We start from the raw sequence: 19,606 nt of genomic DNA, 5'->3' as shown, positions 1-19,606 counted from the left end.
TTGAGAGTCCACTGGCCCATGTGGGAATCGAACCGGCAGCCTTCGGAGTTAGGAGCATGGAGCTCTAATCGCCTGAGCCACCGGGCTGGCCCCTCATGTGCTTATTTTTCATCTGCATATTTTCTTTAGTGAAGTATCTGTCCAAATCTTTTGCTCATTTAAAAACTTTGGTTATTTTCTTTGTATTAAGTTGTAAGAATTCTTTATGTATTCTGAATAAAGTCACTTGTTGGATATATGATTTGCAAATATTTTCTCCCAGTTTTTTCGTACTCTTGTCAGTGTCTTTTTTTTTTTTTTTTTAGTTTCAAAACAATTGTTTAGTGTACAAAACAATGTAATAGTTAGACATTTATACCCCTCACCAAGTGATAACCCCCCTCCCCAATCTACTATCCCTCTGACATCACATATAGCTGTTACAATTCCACTGACTCTATTCCCTATGCTGTATTCCACATCCTGTGACTATATATATATTAACTTATAGTTGACATTCATTATTATTCAGCTTCAGCTTCAGGTGTACAGTGCAGTGGTCAGACACCTACACTGTCCATGAAATGTACAGTCAGTGTCTTTTACAGAGCAAAATTTTTTAATTTTTGATGAAGTCCAATTTAACAATTTTTTCTTTTATGGATTGTGCATTTGGCATCATATCTATTTTCTGTTTATCTAACCCAAAGTCACAAAATTTTCTTTTAAGCTTTTTTCTAGAACTTGTAGCTTTGCATTTTGAGCCATTTTGAGTTAATTTTTGTATAGTGTGTGAAATACAGGTAAAAGTTCGTTTTTTTGCATATGTATGTGCAGCTGTTCTAGTACTGCTTGTTAAAAGATTATCCTTTCTCCACTGGATTGCTTTTGTACCTTTGACAAAGTCTATTGGCCATAGATGAGTTTCCATAGAATATGGAATATTCTATTCTATTGATCTATGTGTATATTCTTTTGCCAATACCACACTGTCTTGATTACTATAGCTTTATAGTGAGTTTTCAAATCAGGTAGTGAGTCCTCTAACATTTTCTTTTTCAAAACTGTTTTGGCTATTCTAGTTCCTTTGCCTTTCAAATACATTTTAGAATCAGCTTGTTGGTTTCTATTGAAAAATGTTGCTGAGATTTTGATGGAAGTTGTATTGAATTTATAGGTTAATTTGGGGAGAATTGACAACTTAAAAATATTGAATCTTATAAACATGATACAACTCTTCATTTATTTAGATCTTTGATTTCTCTCATCAGAGTTGAGGTTTTCAATATATAGATTCTACACATATTTTCAGCTTTATACCTAACTATATCATTTTAAGTGCAATTATAAGTGGTACTTTAAATTTCTAATAGTTTATTGCTGGTATATATAAATGCAATCAATTTTTAAAATATACATCCTACAATCTCAATAAATTCACTTATTAGTTCTAGGAGCTTTTTTTTTGGGGGGGGGGGTGGCAGGGGTGTAGTTTCCATGGGATTTTCCACATGGATGAGACAGAGATTACTATGAGAGTGTGAGTATGCAAGAAGAAAATAATTCTAGCCAGAGGATTCAGGGAAGGCTTCTGGGAAAAAGTGACACTTGAGCTAGGTATTAAATGATTCATAGAAGGAGCAAGAAGATGAAAAAGAGGGAAAAGTGTTAGTATAGGAAACATATAAAGCTGTGATGGCATGAATACAAGTTCTGGGTTCTAGGAGATGAAAAATATTCTGGGGTGCTTGGAACATAGGATAGGGATAATTGGTAGGGTGAGAAAATGCTTTGACTATCTAAATGGCCATTAGAATTTGTTAATGATTAGTGGCTTAAACAGGGAAGTGACAGTGTCAAGTCAATGTTTCAGAGATTGATAGGTATGGAAAATGGATGATAGGGAATAGGATGAAACTGGAAGCCGGAAGAAGAGTTGGGAAGAAATGTAGAGGATAAAGAGTGGGGGATCGATAGGTGAACTTATGGCAAAGCAGATATGGGGGTATGGGGAGAGGAGGGGCCTTGGATGACGCTCAGATTTCTGACTTGGGGACTTGGCTATGGGGCCATTCACCCATACAGGGACATCAGAATAAGAAGCAAAGTTGGAGAAGAAAACATGATGTTTGCTTTTGCAGATGGATCCAGATGGAGACATACAGTAGACAGACTGTACGTGGGACTGGAGGACAAAATAAAGTTTGAACTGGAACATGAGTTAGTGTTTAAAAGCACATATTACTGTCTGGTCTGCTAAAGGGAGGAGTGGGTTTTATTTGTTTTTCTTTGTTTTGTTCTTGACAATGAAAATATTGGTGACTTTTATTTTAATAGCAAAAGTCTAAGAAAAAAAATACAGCCCATAATCCTACTTAAATAACCCCTGTTGAAAGGAAGGAGGATAATGTATATTACTTGAAAATACAAATAGTTCAGAAAGGTATAAAATGAAAAGTACAGGCCTCCCGCTAGTCCCCCATTCCCTTAACTACTGTTAACACTGTCCGGTGTTTCCTTCTAGGAAAACACAATGTATGTATCTCCAAAGTTGTCCTGCCATATACAGTGTTTAAGAAGCCCATTTTATCGAGCAGGTTAACCTCATTACTTTTTCAGGCTTTACAAACCCATCTGTCTGAGGGAGTGGAGCCGTGTGCTAACGGGGGGAAGGCAGGATAGGATCCCCGTATCCCAGCTCTGGGTAGGTGCTCAGTGAAGAATAACTGAATGAGCCATTGCTGCATCTTGGAAATGTGGAGCCCTTTGCCTGCAGTTCCGGTTGGTTAATTGACGTATTCAGCAAATGTTTTCAGAGTCCTGACTAAGTGTATGTGTGTGGTGATGGAGGAAGGGCAGAGGACTTGGCTCCCAGACTCACTGAAAGGTAGAACTAGAAAGGCCAGTGATCTTCTACCTTCTTGCTTTTTGAGGGGGAAACAGGTCCAGAGTTAGGTTATGATTTGCCTAAATCCACAAGGACTTAAATGATTCCTAGGAAGGAATATGAAGATGGACAAGAAGGAAGAGTGTTAGCATAGGAAACACAGAGAAAGCTATGAAGTATATGAGCCAACACTGGACCTTCAGAAGTGTGGGGCAGGGAGGGAGGAGTACCTGGTAGCAAGTTGGAGGGATTGGTGAACTACTCTCGCTCCTTTCTACCCCTCCCCTTCTGCCATAAAAGTAGCAACAATCCCCAACTCTAAATCCCCAGACAGAGGCCAGAACTATAGCACTTCCAGACAGATTCACAGATTCAATTGGAATATTTTCTAGTCGGGATCTGGGATTCTGTTTCTTTGTTTGCCTTTTATCCTTGGAGTTTGAAATCCTCCAGCCAGGGCTTTTCCCCGTGAAAAACACCATCAAAAACAGAAACGTAAGAAAAGTGGTCTGAGAGCCTTGGGTTTGGGTCCCAACTTTGAAGCTGACTCAGTGTGAAATCTATGCGAGCTCTAAAGTGAGCGGGTTGGAAGAAAACTTTAAAGCACTTTCACATCTACTGCCTTCCCCTTAGCAGGTTTCACCCTTCCCATTTGAGAAGAAAATTGACCAGGGACGCGGAAGGGCCTTGCCCCAGCCACTGGGAGAGACGGGGACAGAGCCGGGTTGAACCGGCTCTCCTGACGCCCAGTGCACTCCACCTCCCAGGCCGGCCCAGTCTCAACGACAGAGCACAGCCTCTGTCTCCCGCGGCGCCTTCTTAAGCGCCTGGCCCACTCGTTGGCGGGAGTGTGGCAGGCAGGGGAGTGCTTGGGCCGCCACCGCCTGTCAAACCCTCCGCCCAGCCCCGCCCAGGCCCCCAGGCGAGGAGGCCCCGCCTCGCGCCGCGATTGGCCTCAGCAGGACGGCCTCAGCGAGCCAGTGGCCGGAGTGGCTGTCGAGCAAGCATTGGCCCCGCCCCCACCCCGGGGTGCCGCCCCGCAGGACGCGGCGGCCGCAGCCGCGGCTGCGGGGGCTGGGGCGCCAGTGGAGGCGCGGCGAGCCTTGCGCCTCGCGAGCTGCTGCGGCTGTGGCAAGGTGAGAGGGGGCGCGGCCCGTGCCGCTGGGAGGGGGCGGCGCCCGGGACCAAGGTCTGGGGCTGGCGTCCCAGCGACGCTCGAGTCTGGGGAACTTTGGGATGGCGCGGGGAGCGCCAAGGGGAAAGGAGATTTTGGGGTCCCCGGTCCCTCGTTCTAGAAGGGATGACGGAAAGACCGAGGCTCTGTGGAGGGGGAATCAGGGCGCGCTTGTGGAGTGTGAAACAGTGCGGCTGCTAGTGGTGCTGAGTGCCTGAGCGGGTGAACGGGAGAGTAGTATATGTGTACGTCATGTCCCCGAACGTGCATTGGAGGGGGTGTGTGATGTGCGTGGGAGTGGGCGTGCATTGGCGTCACTGACTTGGTGCGGGTTTGAGCGCGTGGTGGGTTCGATTTATCTGCTGCGCGTGGGAGCGTGCGTGTGTGATGGTTTCACCTCACCGGATTGAGCGCCCATCCTTGGACTCCCATTCGGACTCCCATTTTCGCAGCTTAGGTGGTCGTGGGTGAATCTCCGAGGGTCTGCGCCTCGACCCGTGGGTGCGCAGTTCCCGGTCTTTGGGAGCCACCTGGTCCCAGAGCGCCCCCAAGGCGCAGCCTGCGACCCACCTGGAGCAGTCTCTGCGGCTTCGCCAGAGCCCTGCCCGGGGAATCCTCGTTGCCGCCTACTCCCTTTCTCACTGGGTAATACCGCACAGGCGCTCTCCCCTCGCTAGGCCTCAGTTTCCCCATTCGTTCAAAGAGGGCTGAAGTCGGTGGAGGCGGATTTGGGTAGGAGGGCGTGGAGGCTTCGGGGATGAGCTGTGGCGGCCGGCGGCGGCGACCCTCGACTAACCAGGTAAGGAAGTGCGGGTCGCTTACGCCTCAGGAAGGAGCTTTTACCCGGGGTCAGGAGAGTTTGCCAGGTTAGGGTAAGTGTGCTAGCCCAGTTTTGAGTAAGGAATGAACTGAGGGGTGGTGACCCGCCCAAACCGCGGCCCCGGGACCAGAAGGGAGCCGCTCCCCTCCTTCTAACGCTCCTGTTCTGTTTCTGCTCCCCAGGAGTCCGGCGCGACCCCCAAAGGCGCGCCCAGCCCCGGCGCCATGCACTGCGAGGTGGCTGAAGCGCACTCAGAAAAGAGGCCGAAGGAGGCCCCCGGCGCCCCGGGTCCTTGTGGTGGGCCCGCAGGCCTCAACGCACACATGGCCTTCAGGGTCACCGTGAGCGGTGGCGGCTGCGGGGATGGGGACCCTCGTGATCTGCTGTCCCGGCTGCCCGTGCCACAGCCGCGCGCCCACGACCTCCTCCGGCCCCGAAGCCCCCGGGACTATGGTCTGTCCAAGGTCGCCGCCGCTGGGAAGGGTAAGTCTGTCTCTGCCAACGTACCAGGCCGCGGCGTGGAGAGATTCGGGCAGCCTAATGTCGCCACCGCACGCCTTTGTAGGAATCCTCCGGAGAACTTGGTGGAACTTTCTCCAGAGGTCTTCAGTTTCTTTCTAGTTGTTTGGGACTAGCTTGTGTGTCATTCTAAAGCGATGCCTGTTTAGGAAGCATCTAATTTAAACTCAAGTCTGTTTTGGGCAAGTGTGTGTCTAGAAAGGTCAGATTACATCATTTTGCTTCTGGATGTTTCTGATAAAAGTTATGTGAAACTTGTTAAAATCTCATAAATTAGGGTGAGTAGCCAGCCACTTGAGTATCTCTCTGAGCCCGCTAAAGGCATATTTTGAAATATTCCAATCTCTCTCAATAACAAAAACCAGAGGCCTTCAGGAAGACTCCTCTCCTCTTGGGACCTCAGTTTCCCCACCTGTCAAGTAAGAAATTAATTACACCAGGTGATTTCTGGATTCCTGATGGAAAATTTTATGAATTTGTGATCCAGCTTCAGTCAAGTTCTGACTTGAAAAATGGTTTTTCTGTACTGGATGCTTCAGAAGCATAGTCTTTGGTTAAAAGTTATTTTGCAATACTATTCCTCTACCCATTAGGGTGCAGTCCCCAGTACCATTTACGGGCTCAAAATCAGCGATGTTGCCAGGATTCTCATGAGCATGTTCTTTTCATCACAGTTAATTATTATTGAGCCATTATTTATAAGTTTCATGCTGACAGATAATTAACCAGAAATTAGGGAAATTGTTAAGGCTCTGTGCCCTCCTGCCGCCCCCCACATACTTTTTTTTCCCCCGGGGAGAAACCAAGGTTTTGGGGTTTCATTTTTTTCGGCGTTTGGGGCCTGTTGGTTCTATTTCCAGGTGATTCTCAAGGAAGACAAAAACAGTTTCTTTTATGGCTCTACAGGCATCATCCTTTAGCAGCAGCCCCAGCAATTTAGAAAAGGTAGGGTGGTTTCCTTTTAGAATTGAGAGCTCCCGGGGAAAACATACCCGACTTCCCAATTCAGGGACTGGCCAAATGAAATAAACATAAACAGGTTTTTTTTTTTCTTCTTTTTAATGAAAACACGTGATTTTGTGGGCGAGCACTATTTCTTGACTTGTTGTTTTAAACATCAGCCTCTTTTCCAAGAGGTAGAGATCATATTTTAGAGGAAAGATAGAGAAACACCACCATTAGAGTAATACTGCTCGAATACACGTATGAGGTTCTCTTTTACTAGGGAGAGAAGACTGCTACGCAGCAAGACGTGAGTAATATTTGCTGCCCTGAGCTCCCTGGTTTGCCTCCCTCCCTACACAATCCTCACTTAAACGAATACCCTCTTACAGCGTTTTGTGTCTGAAAAACTCGTAGCTGTCTTGTGAACATCGCGGTTCCACTGACCTGGTGATTGGCTTTCCCAGACATAGCCTTTGTTCCAAGCTGTGGTTAGACACCTTTCATCTGGATGCTCGTGTATGATCTTCCTACTTCTATTTTCCCAAACCCCAGTTATTTTTATCTATAACCCCTTTCCCCGCAATGTCTAAAACATGAGCTCTTTAAATCAGGATGGTATTTAGAAAGGCAGAGGAAGATGAAGGGATGGGAGGAAGAACCTCTTTCTTTGTACCTTAAGATGGTCATTCTGGGTAAGCTTTTTGTAAGAGGCTGTTTTCCTCACAGCCTGCAGTGAGGCTGGTGAGATAGGATTTATCACACCCATTTGAAAGATGAAGAAACTGAAGCCTGAGGGTGAGGGTAGTGTCTCATTTGTAAAAGGCCACCCAGCAGGTCTGATTGGGGATCTCTAGCCAACCCATTGCTCACGGACCTGGGCTTGAAGAGGTTTCAAGAGGTTTCTGACCTGGCTTCTGTCCCTCTGGGCAAGTTCTTCTTCACAGTCAAGTCACCCAGTGGCCTGAGACAAAAGCAGAACTGTGGTAGCTGTCTTAAAAGTGCTAGAAGGAAACAACACCTTGTTACTGCCCTTATTCCCACCAAAATATTCCCCAGACCACGTAACCCTTTCAATGTTTGTCGTTTAGCTCCAAGTCTGAGGCTTATTGGAAACAGACAGATAGAAATACCAATTGCAAAATATTTATTGACTGTGTTGGAAGTTGTAAGACCCTGCGGCCGATGATCTGTGGGACCTCGGGGGAAGTTATTTCACTCTCTGAGCCTTGGTTTCTTCGTTTATAAATCTACCGGGAGACTTACTTTGAAAGACTGAGGAGAGCATCAGTGATAGAGTGTGAAAGGGCTGCTTCAGTGCCTGATTATGTGGGGTATTACTCCTGTAATGTGTGTACCGTTCTCAGCCTCTGGCTTTTTATTTGCACGAGCGATCATAATACTTACCTCCCAGGGTAAAGGAAACAATGGTTGTAAGGATGCTTTATAAAAAAGGAAGAAGGGGTTTCTTTTATTAATTCATGCTGGGAACCATGCTGCAGTCAGGAATACTTGAGCTAAAGGGGGTAGGGCAAGCGGGGAGCAAGGTTTGGTTTTTAAAATGTTGAATGTGAAGAGCATTAACTGACGCTGTAGCCAGGGAAGCTGAGAGCAGCCCGGCTTCAGGGCTGGTGTGGCCATTGCTGCGCAGTGACGGGAGAGGAGACGATATTGCTCGGTCTGGAGTCAGGTTTCAGATGATCTGCCTTCTGTCTTGGACAAACCCGAAGCTGAGGAAGGGAGCGAGCTCTTGCATTCGGCAGCTTATCCATAAATGTTGGGGTCCTCTGTGTTTCCAGATCTGGAGTCAGGAGGCATTGGGATGGTGCAACGTTATGGACTAACATTATCATCATTTACAATAAGAATCACGATCTGTTTATGGCAGAGTCCCGTTTATCCAGATTCCAAACAGCTGGAAAGGCCAAAATACCAGATGCTGCGTTTTTCTTTCTTATTATTAAACACCCGACATTCTGCTTGTGGAAGTCCTGACAAGGAAAGAAGGTAAACATCTGGGCTTCATGGAGGTGGTCAGCTCTTGTTGGCGATGGCCTGATGGGGCTCATTCTCCGTGCACAGCGCTTTACAGTTGTCAGCGTGTGTGCCTACATATTCTCTCATCTGTCCTCGCGCCAGCTGTGTTCTACCTTGTGGGCTGTTCTGAGGGAACAGATGTAGAAGCACTTTCTAGTCTGTAGAGTGCTGGGCAGATACTGGCTCTAATTACTATGATTCCCGTTTTATAGGTGAAGATATAAGGTTCAAGGATGTGCTCAAAGCTACAGGCAGTATGTGGCCATTTTCAAGGTTTCCTGTTCCAAAAATTCAATTCTGGTTCTACAACTTGTACCTTCTACATGTGTCTGGTTGGGGCCGAGAGCTGGTGTTCAGCACGGCCTCCCAAATGTTCCCAGAGAAATTAAAATACTTTTCGCTGTTAGTATTTCTTCTGTCTTAAATCTTTGGAAACTGGTGACTAGTATCTGTGACATTGTTAGGAAATGTCTCTGTTTACCAGATGATTCCATTTGTCCAGAGTCGCTGTTCCCAGACGATACCAGATAATAAACTCCCTTTTTAATTCACAGAGACTCACTGGGCCCTTTTCACCATGTGCTGAGATTAGACACGTCCTAGCAATAAAAACAGGACTGGTGATCACGACAAATGAGGACCCTGCCATTAGTAAACAGCCGTCATACCAAGGCTGTAAATGCCCCAAAGTAGTCAATCTTGTAACTTAAAAATGAAAAAGCATATATGCATATATATATATATATATATATATATATATATATATATATATACACACACACACACACATATATATACACACATACACATATATATATAACACATATAAATATATACATATATAAATGTATATGTGGAAAACAAAGAAGGAAAGCAATTGTAGGTTGTGTGTAGGGACGTTGGAGGCTGCTGGTGCTAGAGAGTAAATGTAATGGGTTTGGTGGCGTTACCTGGTAGAGTTTCTCCATCTGAATCAGAAGCCACTTGTTCTGGGGCAGCCTTGGAGGGGCTATTGCATCCGTAATAGAAAGGTATGAGTTATGGTGAAAGCATTTACCCCCTCCGGCTCTGGTGGGCAATTTGCTTGCATTTCATCCATTTTAAAGTGCTGGTCCTGTGATCCGGAAATAATCAGATCCAAATTTTTTCGGGGCTTGAGGTTTCAAATAAGGGGGAGAAAAACCTGCTGGCCAAATGTCAGGCTCAGTGAGACAAAGAGAAACATGTTTGTGTGTGGGTACACAAATAAGATAGGAAGTATGTTGTGTCTACATCTCTAGGAGTTACGTATCTGACAAATCTTCTATAGACATAGTGCAAATATAATTCCCCAAGATTCCCTAAAAATCGTGTACAGCTAGAATTTCTCTTCCCTTCTTGCCTCCCTAGCTCTCTAGAAGCTGCTAAGACTTGGCATGCATACGATCTCATATGAGATCGTTACTTAATTTAGGCTTAGCTGTTTCTGAGCAGTTTACCTGCAGTGCTTAACTGGGCTGCGATCTCAGGACGCTCTCAGCTGTGGAATCACATTGATAGACTGTGTTGTTCTGTCTGTGATTTAAAAACATGGTTCTTCATATGCCGTGGTTTTCCCTCACACTTCTCCTGAATTAAAAACCAAAACCCACCCCATCTTTGAGTTACTCATCTCCCTTCGCTGCATTTGCGTGAGAAGCTCAGTGAGCCAGCGCACTTATTTTTACAATGCACTTATTTTTACAATGCGTTAAAATCTCATTACAGGCATAAGTGCACAATGAATCATTTTAAAAAATATATTCTTATGTTCTTTGTTCTGAATGTTGCATAATTGTCATCATTTTCTTCGGTTTTATTTTGTGGAGTTTGGCCAGCACCCTAGAAAAAAAGGAGAGAAACTAAAGTTTGGAATAGGGTTTGCAATCCTTTTTTGGATCGGATTAGGGAAAAAAACAACAAACAAATAGATACCAACTTTATTTCTAGGTTGACCAGTGACTCTCCCTAACTGTGTCTTTTTTGTAGACAGTGTAATTTCCCTTTCTTCTCTCAACTTTCTTGGAAAAGAAATCTCTGTATTGAAGCCCATGTGGTGGTATTTCAACAATCTCACCTTCTAGCTATGATTATATTCAAAGTTAAATTCTAATGTGTGGTTTGCTAATTCATTTTCTTAATACCGATTTTAGTTGCAATTAGTTTGGACCTAGAGAGTTGTGTTGCTTCTTTTGGTAGGGGGTAGTTTATTTTTGTGTTTAAAGAAACAGAAGACACTTAGTGCAAGCGGGAGAAGAAATGAAACAAACTTTGCAGTGGGCCTTGAAAAATTCAACTGCATTATGCAAAGAGCACAGCTGTAATACCAGGGCCAGGAAAAAAGAGCACACTTTGAAATATTTGTGCTGCTTGCCTTCACTGTGCTAATGATTCTAGCAGTTTAAAAACCGAACTTCTTGTTTATCAACAACCGCTGCCCGAATTAATAGTTTACAATGAAAAAAAAAAATGCTTTCAGCATTAGAAGCAAAGTCCGGGACTGATAGCTGAGTTACTGAGTAAGGAAAGCAAAAAAAAACAACAACCAAAAAACGGGGGGTGGGTGGAATGTTTTGTGGCTGCTTTGGTCTCCCAAGGCCTTATTTATAAGAAACTGAAAGAAAACAGAGGCTTGGGTGGGGTGGGGGTGGAGAGGATACAACCCTAACCCAGTGGTCTTATAGTTTAAAGTCACTTTAAAGCATCTGTTTCTTCCCCCACCCTTCCCAACGTCTTTCCCTAAACTCCAAAGGGTTATTCCTTCAGAAGGTTTCCGGCTGGTTGAGGCGGATTGTGTTAGCATTACGAGCTGTGTTTTTAAAGTCAGCATTTGAGTCAGATGCACTGAGAGGAGACCTTCAGTCCGCTAACTGAATAATGCATTTCCTGTATGGCCTGAATTTATTTGGTGGTTATGGTTGGGCCTGTCTGGAGCAAACACATGCGCCATTGTACAGCCTCCATGCATGTGGACCATGCCCTTAGCTTTAAGCCTCGGGTTCCCTATCTGTAAAATGGGAAGCAGTTTAATGGGATGAACTATAGTCCCTTCCTGCTCTAATGCTCCAGGATTCCACATGAACTAGGCTGGGAAGGTTGGGAAGAATCCAGGGTGTGGAAGGAGGCCACTTTTGTCTGAGGCCAGGTTATAGACATGACCTCTCCTTGGAACTCTTGACTCTTGAAGCTGACCATCGAAGGAACCGGAGGAGGGAGGTCAACTAACCTTTATTGAGTACCCACTCTGTGTCAGGCCAGGTACTTTCTAGCTGTGATTGCATTTAATAATGCCCAACAACCTGATGAGGACAGGAGGCCTTATTTTAATTTTACAGATGGGGGAACTGAGGCTTGGAAAGGTTATTGATTTATCCTAATAAGCTCACTATGTAATTCACAGCGACTCGCCATGCAGGTAGTAAGTAGTAGAGCCTGGGATTCGAACCCAGCTCCCTCTGACAGCAAAGCCGGTACTTTCCCACTAAAGCACAGGGCTCTCAAGGATAGCCTTTAACACCCAAGCGGTGGCAAGAAGTCACTGTGGCTGTAGAGTGTGCCTGGAAGTGGAGGGGAAAGGCAGCGGAAAGCCATAGGCCGGGCCAGACAGCCATTCCCTGGAGCGGCACTTTCTGAGTCACAGCTAACAGGCCCAGGTGTAATTTTCAGGGGGGACTCTGTCTTGGGGCTCTACCCACCGCCCTGCTTCAGTGGTTCCCAGTTGTGCCATGGGGTCCTCAGGCAAGGGCTCTCTGAGGCTATGGAGGGGCCCCTTACAGCACCCCTTCTCAGAAGCAGCGGCACACACGTACACACCCCATCTGTGAAGGCGGGTTTTAGTTCCTGTTTGAGACTTTCACGCAGTTTGGGGAGGTTCCTGGCCCAGGCCCTGGGTGCGGCCTCCCTTCTATGGTTTTTGAAGACATCTGTTTGAAGAGAATTCCTCACAATCTCCACCACGCCTGGTGTGTAGAATGCGTGCTTCCCTGGGCGCGGTGTCTTGAGATCTATTAAACAATTATTTCTTATTAAACACTTGGGATGAAAGAGGGTTTGGGAGGGAGAAAAGGCCAGGGATCAGAGTGAACCTGAGAGTTTGTTTGTGGGAAATGGGCATTGTGTGTCAAATGATGACTGAACCAAATGACCCGCTATGGAAGGAAAAGGTCTCTCCGCTCGTCTGTGTTTGTGGCCTTGCATAAGGCCAAGTGCGTTCATGAGAATGTGCGTGCCGATATTCTCAAGGCATCACACTTATTCTGAAGGTGAAATTGCAGGAGTCTTTATTGCCCAAGGCTTCTCTGCCTTTGGATGTGAAGACGGTCTGAAAGGGAGAGTAGGCAGAAGTATCAGCCTGGCTCTGGCTGCCAGGTGGCCCAGCATTTTCCTATTTGTATCTTTCCAGCAACAAGATTACTCTTTTAGATATTATTGCTTTTGTTTTTAAATAACAGGTTTGATGGAAAATAAGGCTTCAGTAAGAAACCAGAGAGTTATTATAAACCTGACTTAAAAAATACAGATCCCATTTGCTGTTTTCAAGCTCTCCCCAGGGCTGGAGATTGGGTTTATTTTGGACGGTTGCTGGACTATATGAATTATTTCTCTGAGGCTTGAGTATTTAATACCTAGTAGAAGTTTGTGTAAGAGTTGATGATGTATTTTGCCGACTTTCCAACCCTGTAAATAAATTACACGTGCCGGCAGAAGCTGCCAGGATCCACTGTATCAAATGAAGCTTAATTTTTATCCCAAACCACTTAATACTTTTGTCCTAGCAAGGAGAGAAAGTTACGGGGTTCTGCCCGGCAGCCGGCCCATTCCGAGCGCGTTGAACAGGCCTCCGTGGATTCACTGATCTTGACACAATTTTCGGTGGTTAAGTGGCTTCACCCTCTCAAGTCCAACCCTCAAGGCAGAGAATGAGAATATAATTTTAAGTGTATCGTAAAAATGAAACTCAATCGCTTCCACTCCCCAAACCTGTCTCACTCCCCTTCTCTCTGGAGAAATCGGCCGTAATTGTGTATTTAATCTCAAGACCGCCTGTGCATTTTATCTTATTTGAGTGCAAAGCCCAGGTAATAACGTTGGCATTTCCAGCGCGAAACAAAATAGGGTTTCTAATTTGGAGAACACTATTAAATATTTCATGCTTCAACCAAACTCAATTCTTTTTTCCTATAATAAGTTTAAATATTAATTCCCTGGAATGTCAGACGCCTAAAGCTAGGCATTTAGTCATCTGCAGTTTCAAGTATCTCGAAGAAGGTTTATGAAACAGGATATTTGTCTGGGAGGGATGAGTAGTGAGTTTCAGCGATATCTGAATTCAAGGCAGCGTCTTCTGATTTACTTTTTAAAGGGAAAAGGTCATAAATAAGTTGCTTTATGTGCTGAAGGATTAAGTGGCTTAGGCTGAAATAACAGCAGAGACTTTACTGTTTTCCCCCCGTTATATTTTAACAATGCTTTTTGGGGGAGGGAGTGGGTCATTTTCCCGCCTGGTTGTCTCCTCCCCCATCACCCCCCCCCCCCCAAGCCAGATGGCTTTAATTCTAACCAAATCCCACGCTGAGGCCAAATGATTGATCAAACAGTCATTTGTACTTATGCAGCGCTCTTTGTGAGAATATCTCTGCATTGGAGCGTCTCGCTGGGGTAGGCTCATCTCTGGGCTCCCAGATGGTTGATTTCCAGCAGCTTGAGAGGCTTGGAGAAGGTGGGGGTATAGGGCAGGGGTATAGGTAGAGAGCAAATATCCCAGACCTTGAATCCTAGCAACTCCTTGCTTAAAACCTATCTGTTACTTCTATCCCTGACAGCAGAGATATTCAAGTTTTCTAAATCCAAGGACAAAAATCTTTCCCATGTTCACATGCTAACAATTATATTTTTTAGTATCTGTTGATGGAAAAAATACCTAATGAGATTGCTAATTTTAAGAGGTCTCTTAAATAGGTTTGTATTTTATCAACTACTCACACATCTGTAGAAATGTGCTTTAATGCTCTCCTCTGAGAGACTTGGCTTGTAGATTGACAACCGCTTGGCCAATAGGAAAAACCCAAAGCGCTTTGATCTGGCAGTTAAGGCTTTCCCGCCAGTCCAGCATCATCCTTGCTAATGCCTGCTTGGCTGGTTCTCGGGCAGCGTCAGACTTCCTTATGCAGCTCCAGACCTGGAATTTTCTCTTTATTTGTCCTGTCCTGATACATGCGAGCTTCTTTTAATTAACCTTTGTGCCTCCTTAAATCATTTTTAGAACAAGTTGGAAAATAAATAGTTACCCAAATATTTCCCTTTGTACCCTGAGTCCAGTATCAGGTCTGGCACAAAGTACACATGGGAGAAGCATATATGGTGTTCATTGAGGTTGCGGGTGTGGAACAAGGCCACGAGGCTCAAATTCTGGCCCCGATGCTGACTTGAAGATCTTGGGCAAGTTACTGAGCTCTCTGGGCTTCGATATGTAACGTGGGGGTAATAATGCTGATGCTCTCAAAGGGCTGATAGGAAGATGAAGTGAGTTAATACTTGTACATGTAAGTGCGGATGTACAGAGATGGACACATGGTAAATGGCTCAGTGCATGTTGGAATTCTCCTCCTCCTTCTTTTTCTGTAAATGTTTAGTAAACAAAAGCCTTGGCAGGGCCTTCCTGCCCTCCCTTTCCACCAGACTGACTCCTACGTATTCTTTAAGACCCAGCTGAAGTGCCGCCTCCTCTCAGAAGCCTTCCCTTTCTTCCTAGGCTGGGTCATGCTAGAGCTCTGGCCCCTACGGCCCCATCCTTCCTTCTGCTGTAGCACTGGTCACTCTCTCTGGTGAATTTCTGTTTACTTAAGTGCCCTTGAGGACGGGCTGAGTCTCATGATCCCTGCACCCCGCGTGCCCAGCACAGGGCCTGGCTCAGAGTGGGTGACCAGGAAGGTTGGTGATGCCCTCAAGGAACTTGTAGCCTGTACAGGAGGAGCTGAGTTTTGCGTTCTTTTTCCTACAAGGTTGACCACACGGAAGGCTCTCAGCCCACACGAGACTCCAGTAAACATGCAATGAGTTCTCCCGTGCAGACCCGGTCATATTTTCTTTCTAGCACCATCTTGGGGGCTCTTCATAATGACGTCTTCCCCATGGCTTTCAAGGTGACCTTGGACAAGTCTTCTTACCTATCTGGGCCTTCTTCCCTTCCCCTCCCTTTTCCCTCCCCTCCCTTCCCTTTCTCTCCCCTCCCCTCCGCTCTCCTCTTCTCCCCTCTGTCTGCCTGCCCTCCTCTCCCCTCCCCTCAAAGACTTGGCTTCAGTGATCACAGACCCTTCTTAACCAAGAGCTGCCAGGCGACTAGAGGAGCTGGAGGCCTGATGGCTGTCCTGCCTGGCCTGCCTGGTCCAGGGTTGTAGACACACTCTGTGCACACTTACCCTCCCTTCTAGGCAGTGCCAGGCGCTGTAAAATGTGTCTTGTCTTGTGGTTTAAAGAGCAGATATTGGTGGTTGCAACACATCTGACCCAGATTTCTCTAAGATGAAGAAGAACCTTGGACCAAGTATTGGAACTGGGAGCCAGAGCCCGCTCTCGGCAGCCCTGCTGGGATGGAGACTGAGGTACACACCCCAGATCCCCATTCCAGGACAGGCTTAGACAGGGGCCTGGGGGGATTGTATTGGTCTCTTGGCTCCTCTCCAGGCTCTGCTGTGGTTTGACCTTTGTAAACTGTCAAGTTCCGCCCAAATCATTATTCGTTCAATCCCCCTTTGAGCAGATGGAAAGACTAAGGTTCAGAGAGGCCATATTACTTGTACAAAGGTGGCCACATGGCTTCTGGGGTCAGAACTGGTTTCAGATCCCGACTAGACCACTTGCTGGACCTTGGGCACGTTCATTGAACTCTGAGCCCCAGTTTTCCTCACTGGAGAAAATTTAAAATGACGATAATTCCTATCTGATAGGGTTGATGTGGGGATCAAGCCGAGAAGTCTGTAGAGCACCTAGCTCAGGAGCTAGCACATAGTAGGTGTGTCACAAAGCTGAGCTGTTGTTATTAGTCTTAGTGCAGAGCTGGGACTAGGTCCCCGGTCTGACTTGGTCTCATGCTATTTCTCTTCTATACCACAGACCCTACCTCTTTACTCTGATATTTTTTTTTATTTTTTTTTTTGGTAAATGAATAGAATAAGGACTTTGGAGTCACAGACTGAGGTTTTAATCCATGCTAGAGACACAGATCTGATTGGCTGGCATCTTGGCTGCGCTTAGGGTGAGGGGAAGGTTAGGAGCTGTGTCCCTTGCTGAGCTGGGCATGGGCTGCCTCCGCGTAGCTCTCTGACAGGTGCTGGCCCTGGGGTCAGTCCAAGGCGCTCACTCAACCTGTGGTCGCTGTGATGTCCAGAGGAGGGCCTGTTTGGGGGGTGGGCCAGGAGGCTCGGACCTGCCCCCATCCCTGGGTCGCAGTTGCCTTCTGATTCTAATACCCTCCTTGATTGTGCCTCCTAAGTGTCTGATGCCATCGCTGTTCTGCTCCCACTTCCCCTCGCTGGCGACTCTCGGCACTGCTCCAGGGGCTTCCATCGGGGAGCCCTGCTGTGAATAGATAGCTCATGAAGCCGTTTCCTTCTTCCTACGCTTACTCCTGGTGAGGGAGTGCCGTCACCCTCATTTTACACATGAGAAATACTCAGGCCCAAAGAGGCTAAATGACCCGCCTGAAGTTCCAGAGCTGATAGGGGGGAGCCGCAGGCCTGTCTGACTCCACACCCACCATTTCTCACCTCACAGGGTCTTCCCTCAGGTCGTCTGGACGTCTGCTGCCAGGAGTCCAGTCTTACGCATTCACCACAGAGAGAAACTGCCTCCTCTGGCCAGAAGGCCCATTTCCTTCCTTCATCTTCCAACTGCCCTTTGTCACTTTTCTCTCCCTGAACAGTCAGGTATTGAGATGCTTAGTTCCATGCTTTCCTCCCTGACGAGACTCCTTGGAGCAGTGTCTGTAATGAATGCATGTCTGACTTGCAGAGGGAGTGTGGACCAGAGAACAGAATGCACGCAGGACCCCAGTGGAATGAATCTGTCCCTCTCCAGTCACGGTGTGGCTTTCCTGAAAGTCTTCCAAGCAGATTTTCAGGAAAGCAACCCAGAGTGGCCCTCTAGTTCTGAGCCTCAGCTTCCCATTTGTAAAGCATCTAGAGTAATCCGTGCTCAGTTGTCAGGAGCATATGGGATGAAGTATGTGAAAGAATCCTGAAAATGGAAGGGCTGCCCCTGATTGTGGTTGTTACTTGGTTGGTTCATCAGTGTGTACTGAATGGCTGCTGTGTTGCAGGTTTTGGGTTGGTCCCCGGGACACCATGGTGGGCTCACAGACAGAGCCCTCACCTGCACGGAGCTCGCAGTCTGGAGGGCAGAGGACAGCGGACGAGTTTTCACAGCCTGGCCAGCTTCTCAGTCCTCTGTGTATCTTCACTGCTTTATCACCTGGCTCCCTGTGCTAAGCAGCCTCCTGGGCTCCAGCCAGTCTAAACCTTGTGATCTCGGACAATCTCACGGAGCTTTGGTTTGCTGGCTCATAAAATGGAAATATTTGCTAGCGAGCTCCCCTTGCAAGGCGAGTGAGAGAGAATCAGTGAGGTCGGAGGGCTGACGGCTCAGCCTCTGGGGACAGCGGAAATGCCCTCTGCAGGACACTGACGGTGAAGTGGCATAGGTTAGTCAGTCCTTTTCTTGTACCGGCGCAGTTCCCGTTGACTGAAGTCTTCCTCTTGGAGGAAATGCCTCTCTCCTTGTCTCTGGCTGTGCAGGCCAAGAACCGGCCGTTTGCAAAGTGTTCGTTCTCTCCTCTCTTAGCCTCAAACCCCTCCCTCTCCTCTCTTCCCGGTTTTCCATGCTCTCAGTGGCTCTGGCTGCTTATGTACTCAGAATACATCGGGCAATTTGCTAGGGAGTCACAGACACAAGGAAATTCCCACTGTGTGATTGGCCGAGTAGGTGGGCCCTCTGGGCAGTTAGGGACCCTCCCTCTTCCTCTTCATCATTTCCAGTATCTTGCAGGGATCGTCTGTTGAGGACTGTAAGGCACTGGATCACCTTGTTTCCTTTTCCTAATTGATCTCATGCAATCTTATAATGACCCCGTCAAGTACGTGTTCTTATGGAAGACCTTCTGAGTACTTCAATTTAAATTACTTACAATTCATTCATTCACAATATAATTAACGAATTAAAAATTCAGGCCCTCGGTCATACTAGCCACATTTCAAGTGCCCAGTAGCCAGTGGCTACCATGTTGGAGCAACCATAGAACATTTCTATCACCACAGAAAGTTCAGTTGGACAGCGCCAGTCTAGAATATCATTCTTTAATTTATTCATTTGTTCCACAAACATTTCCGGGAGCCCTGTCATATGCTAGGCTCTATGTCTGGCCCTGGACAAGTAAGTGTCACCCAGGCCTGGCCTCTGCCTTGGAGAGTATCCAGTCAAGAGGGCAGGCAGATGGGCCTACCAGCTTGGAGGTGGGTTCAGCATGCTGGGTACCAGGCCTGGCTCCTGTTAGGGATGCTAACATGAGTCCTCGGTCTGTCCTGCTTTCAGAGAGCTCACAGACCAGCACTGGTGAGAGAGGTCAGACCAGGCTTCCTTGAGAGGCGGGATTTGAGTGGCCAAGCCCTGGTGGGTGGGTTCTGCCGGTTCCCCAGGGCAGCAGCCCAGGGAGGGCAGTTGGTTTATGCAAGTGCATCGCTGCAATGGGCACCACGCTCAGGGCTCCTGATGGCGCCCTGCAGAGCCGCCTTGTGGGAATGCATTCCTGACCGCCAACAAAGTACTCAGTCTCGCTCCTAACCCTTCTTTGCGACGTGGCTGACCCTTTAAAGATACCTTCATTTCATCATCTTTCTTTTTCCCACATACGTCAGTAGTACTTCTTTTTTTGTAGAAAATTTGGAAACTACAGAAACATGAAGCTAGAAATAGTATTTGCTCACAATCTCACCCTCAGTCAGGACATCCATTTTTATTTCGGTGTATTTCGTTTCAGTCTCTTTACTGTGCTTACCTGTCCTATGTTAATATTTTTTCCATCATTGAAATCATTCTGAATATGAAAGTCTTGTATACTTACTTTTAAACTTCATATTCTAACATAATAAACCTTTCCCATGTTATTAAAACTCTTTGTAAGCATTCAAAAGTATGTCACATTTTATTAAGTTTGTTAAATTAGTTTGAATAAGCGATA

The 19,606-nt window shown here is 46.5% G+C and overlaps 1 protein-coding gene across 4 annotated transcripts in view; it reads left to right on the top strand.

The window, feature by feature from the left end:
* Positions 1 to 3,905: 3,905 nt before the first annotated feature.
* The window catches only part of GLIS1 (GLIS family zinc finger 1), a 212,879-nt gene continuing 197,178 nt past the window's right edge, over positions 3,906 to 19,606 (top strand). For 3 of the 4 annotated variants that reach the window (XR_016018632.1, XM_019742765.3, XM_019742763.3), the window contains exons 1-2: positions 3,906 to 4,002; positions 5,043 to 5,343. Coding sequence is in view for 3 of the 4 variants with exons in the window: in XM_019742765.3 (XP_019598324.3) it covers positions 5,085 to 5,343 (259 nt within the window). In the remaining variant the exon portion in view is untranslated. Of the gene's footprint in view, positions 4,003 to 4,078; positions 4,686 to 5,042; positions 5,344 to 19,606 lie in introns of those variants that run through there. The other variant, XM_019742764.3, reaches the window with a different exon arrangement.

This window comes from Rhinolophus sinicus, chromosome 14 (assembly GCF_057876585.1).
Source record: "Rhinolophus sinicus isolate RSI-liver-muscle chromosome 14, RSI-T2T, whole genome shotgun sequence".
Taxonomy (NCBI): Eukaryota; Metazoa; Chordata; class Mammalia; order Chiroptera; family Rhinolophidae; genus Rhinolophus; species Rhinolophus sinicus.
This window is presented reverse-complemented; position numbering and strand designations above follow the sequence as displayed.